Source organism: Sipha flava, unplaced genomic scaffold (genome assembly GCF_003268045.1).
Source record: "Sipha flava isolate LNK unplaced genomic scaffold, YSA_version1 3_pilon_pilon, whole genome shotgun sequence".
In the NCBI taxonomy this organism is placed as follows: Eukaryota; Metazoa; Arthropoda; class Insecta; order Hemiptera; family Aphididae; genus Sipha; species Sipha flava.
In genome coordinates, this window is record NW_020273108.1 from 4,050,180 (window position 1) to 4,069,316 (window position 19,137).

The 19,137-nt window shown below is 28.2% G+C and overlaps 2 protein-coding genes and 1 pseudogene across 2 annotated transcripts; all 3 read left to right on the plus strand.

Moving 5' to 3' along the window:
* The first annotated feature begins 298 nt into the window (after window positions 1-298).
* LOC112688695 (digestive cysteine proteinase 1) lies at window positions 299-8,744 on the plus strand. Its single transcript, XM_025562020.1, has 11 exons — window positions 299-576; window positions 4,042-4,179; window positions 4,264-4,436; window positions 4,491-4,595; window positions 4,794-4,929; window positions 5,007-5,202; window positions 5,284-5,501; window positions 5,574-5,674; window positions 7,641-7,769; window positions 8,211-8,406; window positions 8,484-8,744. The coding sequence occupies exons 1-11, from the start codon at window positions 516-518 to the stop codon at window positions 8,666-8,668; spliced, it is 1,638 nt and encodes a 545-aa protein (XP_025417805.1). The 5' UTR covers window positions 299-515; the 3' UTR covers window positions 8,669-8,744.
* Window positions 6,229-7,275, plus strand: LOC112688696 (ATP-dependent DNA helicase pif1-like). The gene is made up of 2 exons (XM_025562021.1): window positions 6,229-6,514; window positions 6,591-7,275. The coding sequence occupies exon 2, from the start codon at window positions 6,690-6,692 to the stop codon at window positions 7,209-7,211; it is 522 nt and encodes a 173-aa protein (XP_025417806.1). The 5' UTR covers window positions 6,229-6,514; window positions 6,591-6,689; the 3' UTR covers window positions 7,212-7,275.
* Window positions 8,745-12,919: 4,175 nt separating the features above from the next.
* On the plus strand, window positions 12,920-14,906 carry LOC112688667 (annotated as a pseudogene).
* Window positions 14,907-19,137: the final 4,231 nt, after the last annotated feature.

The window sequence follows — 19,137 nt, forward strand, 5'->3', positions numbered from 1 at the left end:
TAAATATACATATCGTAGAGGGAGGAGACATTATACATTTTTTAAAGGTCGGGCCGGTATCAAGAATGCACGTTTGCCCCTCGCAAATAATATGCACGGCACTGTTCGCGGACAAAAGGACATCGGATCCACCGGAGTACACGTTACGTTATTTATGGAGTTGCGATCGCGGTCGGGCACGGGACAATAGCTCGCGCTTGGTATTCCGCGAATGTTATCGACGCGCGACACAACAGATCGCCGCACGCACGCACCCGTTCGTCAAATGTTGATCCGCGTAACCACCACCTGACCGCCTGCCCGTGCAGAGCGGACGAATCGGCGGCGGCAGCGGCGGCAGATGTTACGGCCGTCGCGTTCGTACGGAACAGTGCAACGTTGCGACGTTCACCGCTGTTCGTTTTCCGCTCGTCTGTTTATCACCAACGGTTGTTCGATCGAATTCCTTTTTATTTTTTTCTGCGTTCCATTGTTCTCTGTCCGTCTTATTCTCGTCAAGACCTTGTCCTGCAATCATGAGCGCCATCAAACAGTTAATGGTACTGCTCCTGCTCAACACCACGAGTGCGGCGTCCGGTGAGTGTACTGGTTTGCTGATCGTTTACAATTCGTGTCGGTGCGGTCTAATAGTCGTTGGCTACGCAATACGTCCATTTCGAACGATATTACGGCGCGTTAAGGTCCGACCTAGACGTGATCTTGAGTCGACGCATTGGTCCGTACAACATGAAACTATTATTCATGAATTTGAATAGGTCAAAGTATTTCAAACGTCCGTAGGAAACAAATCCGATCCACTTAAGATCGGGCACTTAGTGTACCGCATTGTTGTGATCGGTCTCATTAGTATATCTGTGTGACCTTTTTTTTTTTTTTGTAGCAATGTCATCGGTTCTGTGATTGTTATCTTACCGACTATGGTTCGATCATGTGCTGTGTTCCTAGTTCTGTTTATTAACTTCTTGTTTCTATTAATTTTCCATAGCATTCATTCCCTATCGGCTGTATCGTATTCACGTTTGATTAGGTTAGGTTAGAAAGACCGAGTAAAAAGTTGTTATACGAATGACACAAGTTATTTTAAGGATATATCGTGCAATTTTCTACTTGAGCTTCAATAAGTCTTGAAACATTTAAAAATAAATTTGAAACTCTGAAATCATCTGTGTATTGTAGCAGAATGATTTAATGCAGAATAAAAAAAACATGATTTAAAATTTTAAAATTTTTATGTAAAAATTACTGAAATCAGAATAACTCATTTCATCATTGATGTACTTAAACATTGGTTTATTTTTCACTTAAAACTACAATTGGTTCAACTGTATTCACTTAAACTAATATATTTCACATAAAATGTAAGCAGCTTTTTTTGATTGTATTGCATGTATCATAACCGTTCGCCCTCTATCTTTACATGTTGACCATATATTATTGACAAAGCTCATGACATCGTAGAATAATGTTGTCCTGATTGCGTCTAATCATCAATATGCAAATAATCCTTCGAACTAACATTCTTGTTTGTTTTGGCACCTGTTACGGGATCTTGTTGTTTAATGTTTATGCAATACTTGTCATTTAATACCAAAAATAAAATGAATAGTTTTTAAATAGTTTTTAATTATTTTTTAATAGTTTTTTAATACTATCATTTAATAATTCCATTTTCAACTTTGCAGTTATCAACCGGGTCAAAAATTATTAAATTAAACTACGATTTTAATTAAAATAGATAAGAACCTATTTGCAAACCTACCAAATGTATATACAAAATTTCATTGAAATCGGTTTAGCCATTTTGGAGGAGTATGGTCACAAACTCTGTTGCACAAGATTTTTATATATATATAGATAATATATTTTATATTATGATATTTTCTTGCCATAACAATACATAATTAAAAAAAAAGAAACTACTAATTAGCAGTTATTAATTTAAATAGTTGTTATATAAATAAATAAATTAATAGTTTATAAATAAAAATTTAGCTTGAAGTATTATTATATTTTTAAAGTATGGCCGGTTTCCAATTAAAAATTCATCAGGTATAGGTATATAAAGTTAATGACATTGCGAGTATTAATTTAAATAAATTGCAACATAAAAAAGAATATTACAATAGTTAATAAAAACATAATTCATTCATTCATTTAGGACTTAAATATCACATGCACAATAAAGTAAAAAGAATAATTTTTAAAACAATTAAAATATACAAATACATTATAAAAAAATGAAAATTTACAATACATACCTACTTAATCAATTATGATCAATAATTACATAATAATAACCAAATAATATCAATTTTATAATATTTTATAGAATTTCACTTGTTCTCAAATAATTTTACTTAATACTTATTTTATTTTCTATTTCTTCTTATAAATTCTATAATAATCTGATGTTGAACAAAGGCTGAAAATAGTACTCAAAACTATATAATACATTAGGCTATAGTAATTTGAAAATATAAATATATACAATTTTACAATGAAAAAAATGATTACTTAGGTAGATTAGGTAGACTTTTTATGGTACAAGACTTGCCATTTGTAATTGTTTATCTAGAATAAATTATTTCTATATTGCTCATATAAAATATAATAAGTGTTTATTGAATACAATACGAAGAATTAACAAACCATCAATGATACTTCAATATTATAGGAACCATTAATAACAATAACAAATGCAAATAGGCAAAATAATGATTGTCAGACATATATTTACAGCTATCTTGTCGTATGCGCTTTACCTGCAACTACTGGGTGCTTGTTGTATGTAACTATGCAATTTATATCTTTATTATCATGAATTAATAGTAATAAATATCAGCACTATCTTTTTACTGCATTATATAATTGTTGATCGTATATATTTTAGTCGTTGGATGATAATACTTGAGTTCACTTGAGATATGAATAAAAGTGACACATTTAATGCATTTCTGAAGGACATGGCACAAGTATTTTAATATTTATTTAAATTTTTTATATTTATAATTATTTATGAAACGAGACGATGATGAACAATTGAGAGTATTTTATATGATTCCTATAATATATCACATATTTATAAAAAATGTTGTTTGTCATTAAAACCACTTTTACATCATCCCACATACAAGAATATACTATCTAAAATCTAAATATGGTTGTATAAAGGTAAAATACGATAGAGTACATACTGCAGTCGCAATGCACATATGACAAGATAGCCATATTTACTATAAGGCTAAAATTCCAGTAAAATAACCTAATAAAGTAAATCATTAATAAACCAAGGCCAAAAACCTTATTAACTTACCTAAAATGGTATTAAATGAGATTTATAACTAAATAGAATGTTAAAGGTCTTGACTTCTTAACCCATAATTGGTATAGTTCGGTTTCACAGAACACTGCAGTTTTTTGTTTTTATTGATGTGATAAGGTATTGCTTATATGATTACAGAGGTAAATTTTACCTTTCTATGTAGATAGTATTAAAATGAAAACAATAGTTATGAAAGCTAATATGTTAAGCTTGGGCCATCACAAATATTTTAAAGTAATAAGTGGTCTGACAGACCACACTGTACTATAATCTATTTAATATAAGAGCATACTAGGCAATGGACGATAACGACATCAATAGCTTATAAATAGTAAAATGATGTATAACTGTAATAAGAATCGACCAGAAACGATTACTGTTGTTCAATTAATTATGGGCTTAGGCAATGGAAAGTAATTGGTTATACATGTGCAAACAGGTGTACTCTGAAGTTGAATGGAGTATATTTACATAGCTATTATTCTTATTAAAAATAGTCTTAAGTACTTTAAAGTTTTTTTTTCTCTTGTTATTTTCAATTAAATAATTTATTTCATTTAGTTTAATTTATGGTTACTAATATCAACTTTTATAGTGACTAGTATTTTAGTTGTATGAGTTTTGCATACATTTTTTTTTTAAATATTATATGAATATAAATTATGATTTATAATCATTTATTTTAAATACTATTTATTAATTTTCTTCTAATATTACAGATAATGCTCTAGCACCAAAATGGAGCTCAAGTTATTCTGTCCAAGGTGAAATTTATGTTCCATATGCTGAAGTTAAAGAACCATTCGACGCTTGGTATGATTCTGATTCTAAAAATAGTCGCATTGATTATTATAATGGTGAATACTTATACATTTTTGTGATTAAAAGTAATTTATATTTAATTATTATTATTATTATAATTTTTTTTTCGAATGAATTAGGAATGGTAAAAACTTATCAACTGTCTGATAAAGGATCTTTTGGTGCATCTTTAAAGATTGTTCCTGTTACTACTGAAACTGAAACAAACTCATTAAAATGTTTGGAAGTGAATGGAACTAATAAATTTCATATTTCTCCTCAATCAGCTCTTCCAGACTTAACCGATTTTAAAGTAAATTCATTTTTGTTTTCAAAATATTGATAATAATATTTATTTTGAATTTAGTTGGTCAGTGAACATTTAGAAAATAGCTTAGTGGTTGAAAAATGGATTTCTGTTTCAAAAGTTGGGAAAACAGTCAACAAATATGAGATGTTATTGTACAGAGAAGTAAGACATTTTTATCTACTTTATACAAAAATACAAAAATCACAATTTTTTTGAACCCAAAAATTATTTTATGTTTTTTATATTTCAATGTTTATGTTCACAAGTCCTGAAACATATTTTTATATTATCTGACTTAAGGAGATTTTTAATAGAAATGTAGTACATTTTTTCTTAACTAATTGTAAATGTTAATTTTAGGATAATGTTGCTTATCCGTTAATGTTTCAAATGAATGGATTCAATTCAATATTTGGGTCACATTTTGATAAATATGTTATTGTTTACAAAAGTTTCTCTCCAGTTAAGCCAAATCCTGAAATATTCAATGTAGAAGGTATATTAAGCAAAACATTAAAATTATAAAAATTATCTGAATTTGAATAATTTATTGTTAAAAAATCATGTTTTTAGATTTAAATTGCGAATCTTTCCCGGGACCTGGAGTAGATCATATTTATAATTTTAACCCTATGATGGAGTTCATAAATAATTATGGAGGACACGTTGATTCTGCATTTGAGAAGTATCAACGTCTTCATAACCGAACTTATACCAATGGAACTATAGAACATTTTAATCGTAAAAACTATTTCCGTCAAAACTTAAGGTAATTTTAATATTCTTTTAAATAATTATGTGTTTTATATTTACTATTTTTAATTTATAACAATATATTGTATTGTATTAGATATATTCATTCTAAAAATCGAGCTAATCTTGGCTATACTCTTGCTGTCAATCATTTAGCTGATCATTCTGATGAAGAAATTAAATCCATGTGTGGTTATAAGAAACAAAAAGATGAATATAATGGAGGAAATGCTTTTCCTTACAATAAGAATGATTTTAAAAATTTACCATCTGAAATAGATTGGAGAATCAGTGGAGCTGTTACACCTGTCAAAGGTATTTCAAATAAAATTATACGTCAAATTATTTTTGAAATGTATTCTAGAATAATCATGTTTTTATTATTAGATCAATCAATTTGTGGCTCTTGCTGGAGTTTTGGTACTACTGGCGCTGTCGAAGGAGCATATTTCATGAAACATGGTGAACGTAAGAGCTTTTCTGAACAGGTGTGCATTATTAAATATGGTTTTGTCTTATAATATTATCAAATTAAAGAGAAAATAAACTTGCTATGGGTCTAAGAGTTCAATTAAATTTTTTCTTAATGTAATAATTCTGATCTTTAAAAATATTTATATAAATATGCAATAAATTCTGATTTTTAAAAATGTATATAGTTTTTATAAATTGAAAGAAAAGTAGTTTACCCAAATAATATAACAAATAATTTAAATGTGCAATCAAAAATATATGTCTGTAATTTAAACAATTAGTTTATTAACATTTAAATGTAAATAATTAAATGAAACTATATATTTTGTTTATAATATAAAGTGCAATATGAAAATATATATACACCTAATTAGAAAAATTAGTTAATTAATATTTAAATGTAAATAATTTATATATATAAAAATTTCGTGTCACGATGTATGTTCGCGATAATCTCCGAAACTACTGGACCGATTTTGATGAAATTTTTTACACCGTGTGTAATTTGGTCCAACTTAAAATATAGGATAGTTTTTTTTCAAATTTTTTAATATTTTAAATATTTTAATTAACTTTTTAATAAATGTGTATAATTGCATGGTGTATTTCTATCACCGGAAACATCGATGAAAATTTAAACGCCAATGACATCGGAACTGCATGTATTTTACCTTCAAGCTACATCGGCAGTCCACGGAGCATGCAGGAATACATACAAGATGCGATGACTTATGTACGTCATTACGGTCGACCTGATTTGTTTGTTACATTTACGTGTAATCCAAATTGGGAAGAAATAAAAAGTTTGTTATTACCAGGCCAACAATCAATACATCGTCACGATATCGTTACACGTGTGTTTAAACAAAAGTTAAAATCTTTAATTAATTTAATCGTGTGTCTTTCCGGATATATTGAATTATTATTTAGATCATAATTGGCTCTGTAATCGTGCTATTTTTGGCAGCAAGAAATGTTGATGTGAACGAAATTAACTTCCATATACAACAGATTTTGCCCGGTGATTTGATGTTTTTTAAATCAATCGACACAGTTATTGATGAAAACGAAATCGTAAACTTTCCAACTGAATTTTTGAATTCTCTGGATTTGCCAGGAATGCCACCACACAACCTTCAATTGAAAATTGGTTCACCAATTATTCTTCTACGTAATTTAAACCCACCTCAATTATGTAACGGTACACGTTTAGTCATAAAAAAAATGACCGAAAATATTCTTGAAGCAACAATTTTGTCAGGAAAATTTAAAGGAGATATCATCCTGTTGCCACGTATTCCACTGATAGCGTCGAAATCTTCAATACCGTTTAAAAGGCTCCAATTTCCGATTTGTTTAGCTTTTGCGATGACTATAAATAAATCTCAAGGCCAAACAATGTCTATTTGCGGTTTGGATTTGGAAAACACATGTTTCTCACATGGACAGCTATATGTTGTCTGCTCACGTGTAGGAAAACCATCAAATCTCTTCGTGTTAGCGAAAGACAGGTTAACCAGGAATGTTGTATACAAAGTAGTACTTAGATAATTTTTAGTTTTAATAATTTAATTTATTTTTGTATGTTTTTAATGTATATAGTATTTTTTGTAAGTAGGTCACTGATTACAAACAATAATTTAATATAAGATGAATAAAATGTAAATTCAGAAAATATATATTTTGGTTTGTACTTAATTTCAACTTTTAGATACTTTACCTATTACTTTTAAATAACACTAATACATGGCCTACGAAAATGCTAAAAAACCAACTAATACGCGGGCAACGCCGTGTCGGGACAGCTAGTATAACTATATGTTTTGTTTATTAAGATTAATTGTAAAAACCACTAAGATACTAGATTAACTTTCAAATCATTATTGTAGTCGATAATTTAAATATTTGTTTTATAATTTTAATGATTTATCATATTTTGTCTATATTAAGTAGTTATTATTTTTATTTGTATTTTTTTAGGCTTTAGTTGACTGTAGTTGGGGCTTTGGTAATAATGGATGTGATGGTGGAGAAGATTTCCGTGCTTACTCCTGGATCGAAAAGCATGGTTTACCTACTGAAGATGTATATGGTCCATATCTTTCTCAGGTATTAATATAAAAATTAAAACTTAATTATTTGATATCCCTACAAATGATTGTTCAGATTAAATAGTTAAATTAAAGAAGAAATAAATTATATCTACTATAAGCTATGCATATAATATATTACCTAATGATGCATAGTATAATGTTCTATAAATTTTGTGATTTTAATTATTTTGATTTCATGATTTTGTGTAGTGTTGAATCATTAACAATATAAATTTATCTTTAACTTATTATTTTATTTATTTTATTATGATTATTTTTTAGTCATCATACATATACAGTTTGAAAAAAGAAGGATAGATATTTTGTATAGAATATATAAATATTGAAATATCTAAAAATAAAATATTGTAATATTTAACCATATTTTGAAACTGTATAATACTTAACATTAAAATAATTATTGTATTCTGTGTATTTACTATTTTTGTTATTTTAGGATGGTTTTTGTCATATATCTAACATAACAAATGGTGATCGTACAAAAATCACCAGTTTTGTTAATGTAACTTCTAACGATGAAGAAGCATTGAAAATTGCTTTATTCAAGAAGGGTCCTATTTCTATTGCTATTTTTGCAGCTCTGAAATCATTTTCTTTCTATTCAACTGGGGTTTATTATGATAAAGAATGCCGTATGTATTTCTAAATAAATAAATTATGTTATTAATTATTGATTTTTTATATAATAATTATATTTATTTATTTTTAGTTAACGGTCCTTTGGATTTGGATCATGCTGTGTTATTGGTAGGATACGGCTCATTGAATGGCCATCCATACTGGCTAGTGAAAAATTCATGGTCAACTCATTGGGGCAACGATGGGTACATTCTTATATCTCGTAAGGATAATAACTGTGGTGTTCTTACTAGTCCAACATATGTTAATCTTTAGAATGTATGATTTGCCTATTTTACAGTGTCATTTTTCAATATGACATTAATTTTACAATTTTAAGTCTGATTCATAATATTTATAATAGTGATTTTATTTTTATGAGTAATTTGGTACTGCATGTTTATTATTTTTATATTAAACTTGTGATAAAAAATATGTTGTACCATTTATATCTATATTGTTCTAATTCTCAATACTTTAATATAATAATAAATATTAGTTTAATACTGAATTTAATATGAGCTATTTTATCTAAAAAAACATTTATCTTTATTAAACATAAAAATGAGTTTAGTGAACTAGTCAAGGTTCTTGAATCACATGCAACAAAATTAATGCTGTGAAATAAATTAGTATAGTAAAATTTACTATTTAATAACTAAATCATTCTTATTTTATTTTATACTACCTTGTTTCAATAATTTATTCACATAATCTCAGTACATTATCATACATTTTTATTGCTGTCAATTGTAAAACTCTTTCTCTAATTAAACATCTATATACTTAGTGTTCGGCATTACATTTATATTTTTATTATTTTGATTTTTTTTTCAGTATCTTTTATTTATTTTCATTTAATATTTTAACTGTATCAAATTCTACCACAAAAGTATTTAACATTAAATAACATACATTTATTACTCATAATTAAAAATTTCATCAACTTAATTTTTAAAATTGACTATTAAAAATGTATTTATTTTGTTACTTAAATGCTATTTTAATTAGCCAAAGAAGTTATTTTAAAGTTGTGTTATTCGTAAATGTATTTGCAATTTTTCTATGGTTTGTAGAAAACTACCATTTCACTTTTGAAAACTTGTTAAAAATTTTCTTATATTGCTTCTCCGGTGGAACAACGGCGTAAGTGAAAATGTAATTGTTCTTCAGAAAACGTAATTGTTCCATTGGACATGTGATTAAAAACCGGTATTTTCAACAATGACGAAACTGCTCTCTAGCGGTCAATAATAGGTGTTATACTTATGTCATTGTTCCATTCGATAAAATGAAATGTTATTGTATTGTTGTCGTACTTATGTCTAAAAGTCAAAAATTTGCACTTATGTCGTTGTTCCACCGAAGAAGCGATATATTCATTCAAGTGTTTTATAATACAGTAGTCACAAGATAATTCGAAATGTCTGTTGGTAGGACTCTATAATTCAAATTTTTTTTTTTCCAGAACCTTTATAATTCAAATTTGCTTTAATGCGGTTATACGTATGTTCATATATACATCTATTTGACGTACTCGCATTGAAATGAATAAGGACGGCAATTAAATATTATCGTAGTTTATAAATTTTATCATACCTTACTTACCTAATATAGATTTTAATCGTATAATTTTACCATTTTTATGTCAGATTTGCGAAAATTTTTCGAGCATTCTGAAATGTACAAAAAAGAATGCGATACAATTTCCAATGCTATCAGTAAGTTAGATAAAGCTATGGACCAGATTATTGTGGCCAACAATTTAACACAAAAAAAAGAACTGATTTCTTTAAAATGTAAAATATAATACATAATATGTATAATAAATAAATATCAACTAATAAATGTAATATATACATATAATTTTTTTCCTTGGATTATTCGAACACTCGGTAAATCAAAAACCTCTTTAAATCGAATTTTTAGCTTAGTCTCCTGAATTTCGAATTATCGGGTGATTACTGTATTAGAATATATAGGAATATATAATATCAAATAATATTAATATAACTGAATTATCAGATAAGCTATATAAATATATTTCTTTAGTCTTTTGGAAAAAACGAAATTATTCATAGTTAATGGTATAATGATTAAAGTATTACTTAATGAGTGAAAATAGATACATTTTTTTTTTTTTTTTCTATTTTATTTATTAAGATAAATACATTGGAATTATAATTAAAAGAAAGAAGAAAAAGTTTGATTTTGACAGTAAAAATATATACTAGTAATTACTAGTAATTACTACTAATAAAATAAGTATTACCATTGATTATAGATAGTATACTACTACAACTACTAGATAATATCCATAATCAATGGTATTACTTATGAAAACCCTAGTATTAAACCATATTATATTTGAATTTGCACTGTTAAAAGAAATCAAGTTGTTATGGATTATGGACCCTATATATAGATAATTAATAATCAACATTGCATAGTGCATATAGTATGCAGTAATACAGAATAAGCGGGAAAAAATGACAAGTTGATGCAAAACCAAAGCAAAAAATTAACACACCTGAAAGTACTTGTTACCAATAATAACAATGTTGCTATTATACTACAATTTTACAATTAATTTACTATTAATTTTAGTTATAAATTAAAACTACAGAATACAAGTTAACAATCACTTTTACTTTTGCATTTTCTTAATGATTTTTAATGCATTTACTTATATTTTATTATAATTCTTTAAAAATTAGATTATAGTATAAAACTATATAATTGTATTCATATATAAAATTGTGTATAATACGTATGACTATTCCATTTTAACAACAGAATATGCTTCGTTATATTATTCGATTATTCGATTAACCGATCATTTATCATTCATTAAAAATAATTATCATAGGCGTGCGTATGGTGGTGGGCCGCGGCCCCCCCTGCGGACTCTGGCTTTTCCTTTAATAAATGTACTATACAAGATAGCGAATATTTTTAATCAGACTAATCAGAACTTGCATATAATATAAAAATTGAAGATGTAATTGATATATTCAAAAGCCTTACTCTCGTGGACAGAAGGATGGAGTTGTAAATAGTATAATAATATGTAAATAAGGATTTCTTAGATATAAATTGTGTAAGTTTAAATAGTATTTATTTTTATATTTACATTTTGAATTAAATAAATAATTTATAAAATTTAAAATATTTAATTATACTATAAGTCTTTAGTACAAGAATCTTTGATTCACCTTTTTTAAGAGGTTCCCCTGCGGACAAAGTCTGCGTACGCCTATGATAATCACACAGCCCTAAGTTGAATACGCTATTGCTTACAGTTAGTATATTGCAACACATTGTATTTATTCCGTTATTATCTGTAGTTCGTTATTATGTTTACAAACACGAGTTCGTTCACATTACTTAATTAATTAGTCAGGAAACCTGTTTCGTTTTGCCTCACACACATGTACCTTCCAAACGTGTTCATTTAAATTCATCAATCTCACCTCATCAGAATGACAAAAAAAAACTTTAATTTTTGAAGACATTAGTAACAATATTTTTGGATTGCATTCAATAAATTTTCCTATTAATCTTCAGCTTCAGCTATCTACATCAAAATATATTTAATATCTTACAAATACCCTTAATGATATCAAAACAAAAATTAATGGTTCAAATTGATTTTTGTATATTATTGTACAGCCCAGTGGCGTCGAACTCGGGATTCAAGTCTGATCATGACTAAACCATATTTTTAGAGTGGAGGGTCGTGCCACGGTGGATTAGTATACGAGTAATAAGTGAATTAATCCAATCATCAATAAATTATAATATTGTCCATTTAATAATTACTATTTAAGACGTTTAAGTATCTAAATTCTATCGTAAATGCAAAAATAGGTTTAATATTTTTAAGAGTGGTTAAACTCCCAACCCCTTAAAGTAAGTCCTTAAATGGGGTGGGATATAAGTTTTAAATTTGGTGGATATTGACCAGACTATTCAAAATGGATTAATTATATTGCAATCCCAACTTATTTAGAAGAAACCAATGCCAGTTTTAATTTTTTATTCGGCACAGAATTATGATCAGATATTTAAATTGATCTATATATAAAGGATTTACAGTTGATAAAAAACTATTATAAATGCTTAAATAATTGCAACACCAGTAAAGCAGAAACTGAAAAAAATGTCACTCCTCTATTCCCCAGCCAGTCAACTATGTGCAATCTAGAAACCCCAGTCGTTTCACTCACAAACATACGCTAATTTCGTAGCCAATATAACCCGAACCACCGTATATTTCTGATAATTTTTCCATACTAATTAACGAATTTATAAGTTATTACCAGGGATCGGAACTTAATGCATTTGCATCTTTCTCAGGAAGCTGTATATTTCAAATCTGATTCGATACAAATTCGTTTCATGAACCATACAGTTGAAATACAAAAGTTGATGTTGCATATTTTTGCATATTTTACCAAATTTATATAATTATGCATATTTAAAGATTTTGAATATATAAATGCATTTTATGGTAAAAATTTATAAGAAATCAACAACAAACAATTTTTGACAATTGAATATTGTAAATTAAATAATTTAAAAATAAATAGCCGCCGCACACGGTTTCCTAGTCTATATTTGCCATGCTATCAACCATGCTCGCCCGCATGGTTTATAGTGTTTTTACTAAGAAATAAGAATTGGTCGTTACTCTTACCGTAATGACCGCCCAGGTTTTATTTATATTGAAGTCGCTCGTTAGATAAAATCGTTGTATATTTGTGGTGTGTGTTAGTATGTGTTTGATCGTGTGTCGAAAATATATTCGATAACGGTGGTCTGTTACTTTAATAAATTAGTGTGTTCGTAGTTCGTATTGTTTGCTTACCGTGCTTGATTACCGCTTATGTGCCATGTAATATTCTGATTTTAATATTTGTTAAACAAAAATTAAAATGCCTAAAAAAAAAAAAAAAATTTAAGTAGTCGTTTAAATACTTTCGTGTCTGAGTTCGGTAAAAATGTTTTTAGTATTGACACTAGGGTATTATTTTGCAAATATTACGAAACGAAAGTCGATTCGGAAAAAAGATCCAGCGTAATACAGCACTTGAAAACAGAAAAACATTTGCGTTCTGTTAAACGTAAAGAAAATCAACAAGAGACCAAGTGCCAACAACTATTAACCAATGATTTACCGTCTAAAAAATCGAAGTTCAACCTGGATTTATGCAAAGCTATGGTCTCGGCTAATATACCACTAAATAAACTATCAAATATAGAGTTTCGGACATTTTTGGAAGTTTATTCTGGAAAAGATGTCCTCACAGAATCAGTACTTCGAAAATTCTATTTAGACGACTGCTACAACGAAATGATGGAAAAAATTATGCAACGTGTTTTCGACCGAAAAATTTAGGTGTCACTTGATGAAACAACAGACGCAGAAGGTCGGTATATAGTTAATGTAATAATAGGGACTTTAGAAGAGGATACTGCTGGTCCAATTTTTTTACTGAATACTGAAGCACTAGAAAAGACCAATCACTCTACAGTTTCTAAACTTTTTGACAAATCTTTAAGCATTTTATGGCCTGATGGGATAAGACACGACAACGTTTTATTATTTTTGTCCGACGCTGCGCCGTATATGGTAAAGTGTGGAAATGGTACATGTGACTTGTGCTGCTCATGGCCTCCATAGAGTTTCGAAGGAAGTACGAAATCAATTTGGTACTGTTGATAAAATTGTAGATAATGTAAAAAAAATATGTAAAAAAGCACCATCACGCAACAAATTTTAAAAAATTACGCACCGGATATCCCTTTACCTCCAGAACCAATTATAACCTGATGGGGTACCTGGATCAATGCTGTACTTTATTATTGTAAATATTACGAAAAAGTTCGTGATGCTGTAAATATGTTGGACTCCAATGATGCTTTAAGTATTAAAGTTTTAAAAAAAAATTTGGTAAAAGAACACGTTCAAAATAATTTGGTGTATATTACTTCAAATTTTAAAGTTCTTTCTGAATCAATTTTGAAACTGCAGACAAAAAACATGCCTTTAGCTGAATCGTTGAGTATCGTGGACAATGTTCAAACACAATAAATATCCGTTCAAGGTGAACCAGGGAAAAAAGTCTATGAAAAAATGGAAAATATTTTGTCTAAAAATATCGGATTAAAAACATTAAAACAAATCTCGTCAATACTTAGTGGATCTATCTTCACCATGGATAGTCTTCTTGAAGATCTGTCAACAAATGACCTTATTATCTACAAGTACGCACCAATTACGTCAGTGGATGTCGAAAGATCATTTTTTGTTTACAAAAACCTGAGCCAAAACAGACGATCATTTAAACTTGAAAACATAAAAAAGTATCTTATCATTCAGTGTAATTCAGGTAAATATAACAATGAATACCTAACATGATTTAATAATCGCTGTATTTAATAAATTCTATTTTTTTTAAATTTAGGACTCTGGGAATAGATCCAGTGTAGAACAGCTTCATTATCAAAAGAAAAATACAAATAAAATAAAAAAAAATTTTTATTTCTATAATTATTAATTATGTTTTTAAATACATCTTTTATAAAATAATAAATGCATATTATACCGCATATTTTGGTTTTTTTAGTGCATACGTATGCACATATTTCATGGTTTTTTAGCGCATAAAGTTCCGAGCCCTGGTTATTACTATCCCACTTATATCTTTATTTACGTTTGTTTTTAATATATTTCTCACGACCATTTGTATCCCTTAATTAAAATTACCTTTTTCACTTTCATTCCAGGAACATATTATTATATCATTATTCGTTGTCGTGATCTTAATGTGCGGTATTCTTTTTGTATTGGTATTTTATGCGTTCTATGTAGAACCTGTGTATAAATAATGGTCAAGGTCAATATTATCAAATACGTAATTTTTTAATAAAATAAAAAGTAAAAAACAAAAAAAAACGAAAACTAATATGAATTCGCTTATACCGTCGTACACAACGGTATATGGCGTCCTCGAAAGTTCACGGAAACAATAATTGCTTGCGATGATATAACGGACATATGTACAAATTTATGTGTGCCCATTATAATATGTATATTTTACATACGAGTATGACATACAGACATGTAATTACATGGCATGACTGCAATGCGATGTGCGTACGGCGTTTGTCCCCCAGGAACTGCTGCTGCGCGGGCGGATACTAAAAAATATGCATAATACATTTTTAACTCGTTGCAGCGGCACAACGGTCCGTGCACATCATGACTGCACGTGTGTTTTAAAAGCAATCGCCGATCAGAGCTGACTAGTGTTCGTAGCAGGGGCGGATAGGGCCGCCGGGACACCGGGATTTTCCCGGTCAATATAATATTGACGAAAAATATTACTATTAATACTATTATACATGTGCATATATACAAATAAAAGTAAATAAATATAATACTGATAATATATATTAAATCTAGCTTAAATCTATAAATATCATAGTAAATTCCTTTAAAATGAAGAAAAAAAAAGTATTTACAGTAGGGTTACATAATTTTAAATGTAATTTTTTTTATGTATTATCTTGATTGAATGATCAAAAATTAAAAATCAAATTTTATTCAAAATTTTGAGTGCAATTTTTTTTTCTTTAATGTATATTTTAACATATTAGTGCATATACTTGTGCATGTTAAAGATCTTTTAGTGCATATTTGATGGGTTTTTAATGCATATAATTCCGTGCTATAATGATAATTGATTGTTTAGATTTAAATTATCATATATAGTCACTAATAAAACCCCACGGCAAAGTTGATTACTGATATATCACGTTTTTCCACAATAGTTATACGCGAACCATGTAAATAGTATAATATTGCTAAAATATTGTATAACCTTCAAAATAAATTAAAAAGAAAAAGAGGTGCAGAAAATAAAAGAGATAAAAATCGTAGAGTTGTTAGAAGAGAGCAAAACATGTGTAAAATATATTATAATTTTAAATATTATTTAAGAACGTCGAAAAAGAAAGTGGTGATTGCCGAGTTGGTTCTCTCAAAGTTGAGGTAATTGTTTAGTTGGAACTTGGATATAATCATGCGGGCCGCTGTATTCTATTTTTCCCGGGCCGGTCAGATTATGCCTATCCGCCCCTGGTTCGTAGTGTTTAAAATAAATACTAACAAATGTTCGCGTAACGCACGTTAGTTACTACATTAATTTTGATTATTTAGTGTATATGTGTATGTACACATACTCTATACCTACGTCATATAGTTTCTATCTGTTCTCTATCGTAAATAGGTCAGGTCGAGGACGCGTCGAGATCACATTTATTTAAGGGACTCGATTACTTATTTTTCGTCACTCTACACCTTAAAGCGAGATGAGGAATGTGTTAATTGAAAACATTTCTTTATTTTTTTATTATAAAAAATAATAAGATTATAAAAATTATACGTAGAGTGTACATGCAATTAGAATTAATTAGTGTCGAAAAATAAAATATACAGTAAATAATAATAATAATAATATTTGTTCCCAAATTATCTAAAAATACGCAAAAGTAGTAAATATATATAAATTTCCAATATTTGTCTCGAAAATATGTTACAAATTTAGTGTTCAAATTAAAAAGTTACCATGTATTTTATCGACTTTATTAAAATATAATTCAATGGTAGAGAATTAAAACTGTTAGGGTAACTATATTTAGACTATTTTGGTTTGACATCAAATTTAGAAAAACGTGTAAATTAAAAATTAAAATCTAGGAATTCGGTGAATTTACTTATATGTTTTTCTTTTTACGACAAATCAATATTAAAAAAATAACTCTTCCATTCGAATTTTAATAAACTCAATTCAAAATAGTTGCTCAAATGCGATTATGAACCGCTCCTCAATTAAATTGATAATACCGCGGTATAATGTTCTGAGTTGTGGCACTTAGCAATACGCTCATGTTCCATGGTCTGCGTAAGTTCTGATTTATCTACTCGTTACGATTACGTTCTGATTATCTCATGGTTGAATTTATAATTTCCAAAGTTTACGTCCCCGATAGACACATTTAACGACCCTACTGTTCAGTGATATTCAATATGATGTAATTTAAATTGTTTATTATTATTATTATTATTATGTTCATGATGTTTTACTGTTATGAGCTCGAAAACGTACATTAGTTGAGGGTAAAAACCAGAAAATATACTGTAAAACGAATCATAAATTGGATAAATAATATAAATATAAATTATGGATACCTACCATTATACAAGTCAGTCATTCGTTCGCCCTATCGTAACCTTGGTCGGTTAAATTTTTAATTTTAAGTTCTAATTTTTCTATTTCTCGTATAATTTTGTATGCCATACATTTTCCTTTTGTATTATAAATAGGAAGAAATTCTAAAAAGTCTTCACTAATAAACCATTATTAATATATTTGTCTAACGCACAAATACATTAGTGCAATACACGAAATATTACAGATTTAACTAGCAAGAATATAGAATATAGAATATAGTATAGAATTTTGCTTGGTTTACTTGGGGATTGAGCACGAACTGTTTTTAAGGAGTTCAGTGGTAAGGCAGTAATATTAGTTCGTGCGAGACTTACATATGTGTCTAAAGTGCCATTAGTGTCAGTGTTTCTTTTGGAAACCACTCCCCATCAAAATAAATAATTCTACTGCACACCCCACGGACTAAGATATCTTAGAACGTGCTGCAGCAATTAAGATAACGATTAATATCAGCGTATATACCGTGATGACTGAGGACAAATATTTTTCCACCAACATGTTTGCAATAACATTATTGAAACCTTCAACTACATTATTATTCACATAATTTATTACATCTACCCATAAACCACAGCTTTCCATATATGGGACAAAATTAACCTAATTTTCTTTCGGGCCGTTACAGAAATAACTCAAAATGTATAAATATAATTTTATTATCCGTGTATATTACCCAAAATTATAAATAGCCGTCAAGTAAATAGTTTACCTAGTACATTCTTTATGGTAACCAAACATATGATGAGGGCTGTTCAATATATCCTGTTTTAAAAGGGCAACCTTTTCATTATATGTGAGATTCAATTATTTTCTAAAAGCTATTGCCTTTGTTACAGCACATCTACAATGTAGATTCTACATAATATGATATTATCATAAATGTAATTCGTTATAACGTATACTTCGTTCGCACTAATAGATAGATATAATATAAGTAAATTTACCAACTCACCGTACTCAAAGACATTTATTTTTCAAAGTTTTTCGTAAAAAGCCAGGCACAACAGTTTACGATGAACACTTTCGTCGAGCGGATATATCTACGATACGATTAAAATAGTTCTTCAATATATGATTTATGCATTCGATTTATTTTATGTGCACACCAGGCCCATAAGGTTTTGCTAATATATATATATATATATATTTTTGATGAGAAACTTTTGAAATAATGTGATAGCTGATAATTAATGGGACTACTGGCAACTTATTTGTAAATTCATCTATATTTTGTAAAATTTCTTCAGGTGTTTCAATGACTATTGGTCTCTTACCTTTTAAATCAATATTTATAAATTATAAAACTATAAACTAATATGGTGTTAATTGTTTATTTATATAAATTAGTTTTTATTTCTATTTAGTACAATTAATAATACAAAAAGTATTCCATAAAAAATAAAACATAAAGTATTATATTTTTACTGAAATGAAACAAAATTT

What these genes read in the sequence shown, in the direction of transcription:
- LOC112688695 (XM_025562020.1), top strand. Translation starts at nt 516, where the DNA reads ATGAGCGCCATCAAACAGTTAATGGTACTGCTCCTGCTCAACACCACG. An exon ending in CACCACGAGTGCGGCGTCCG is followed by an intron (nt 577 to 4,041) that starts GTGAGTGTACTG and finishes CTAATATTACAG; the next exon opens with ATAATGCTCTAGCACCAAAA. An exon ending in GTAAGAGCTTTTCTGAACAG is followed by an intron (nt 5,675 to 7,640) that starts GTGTGCATTATT and finishes GTATTTTTTTAG; the next exon opens with GCTTTAGTTGACTGTAGTTG.
- LOC112688696 (XM_025562021.1), top strand. Translation starts at nt 6,690, where the DNA reads ATGTTTTTTAAATCAATCGACACAGTTATTGATGAAAACGAAATCGTA.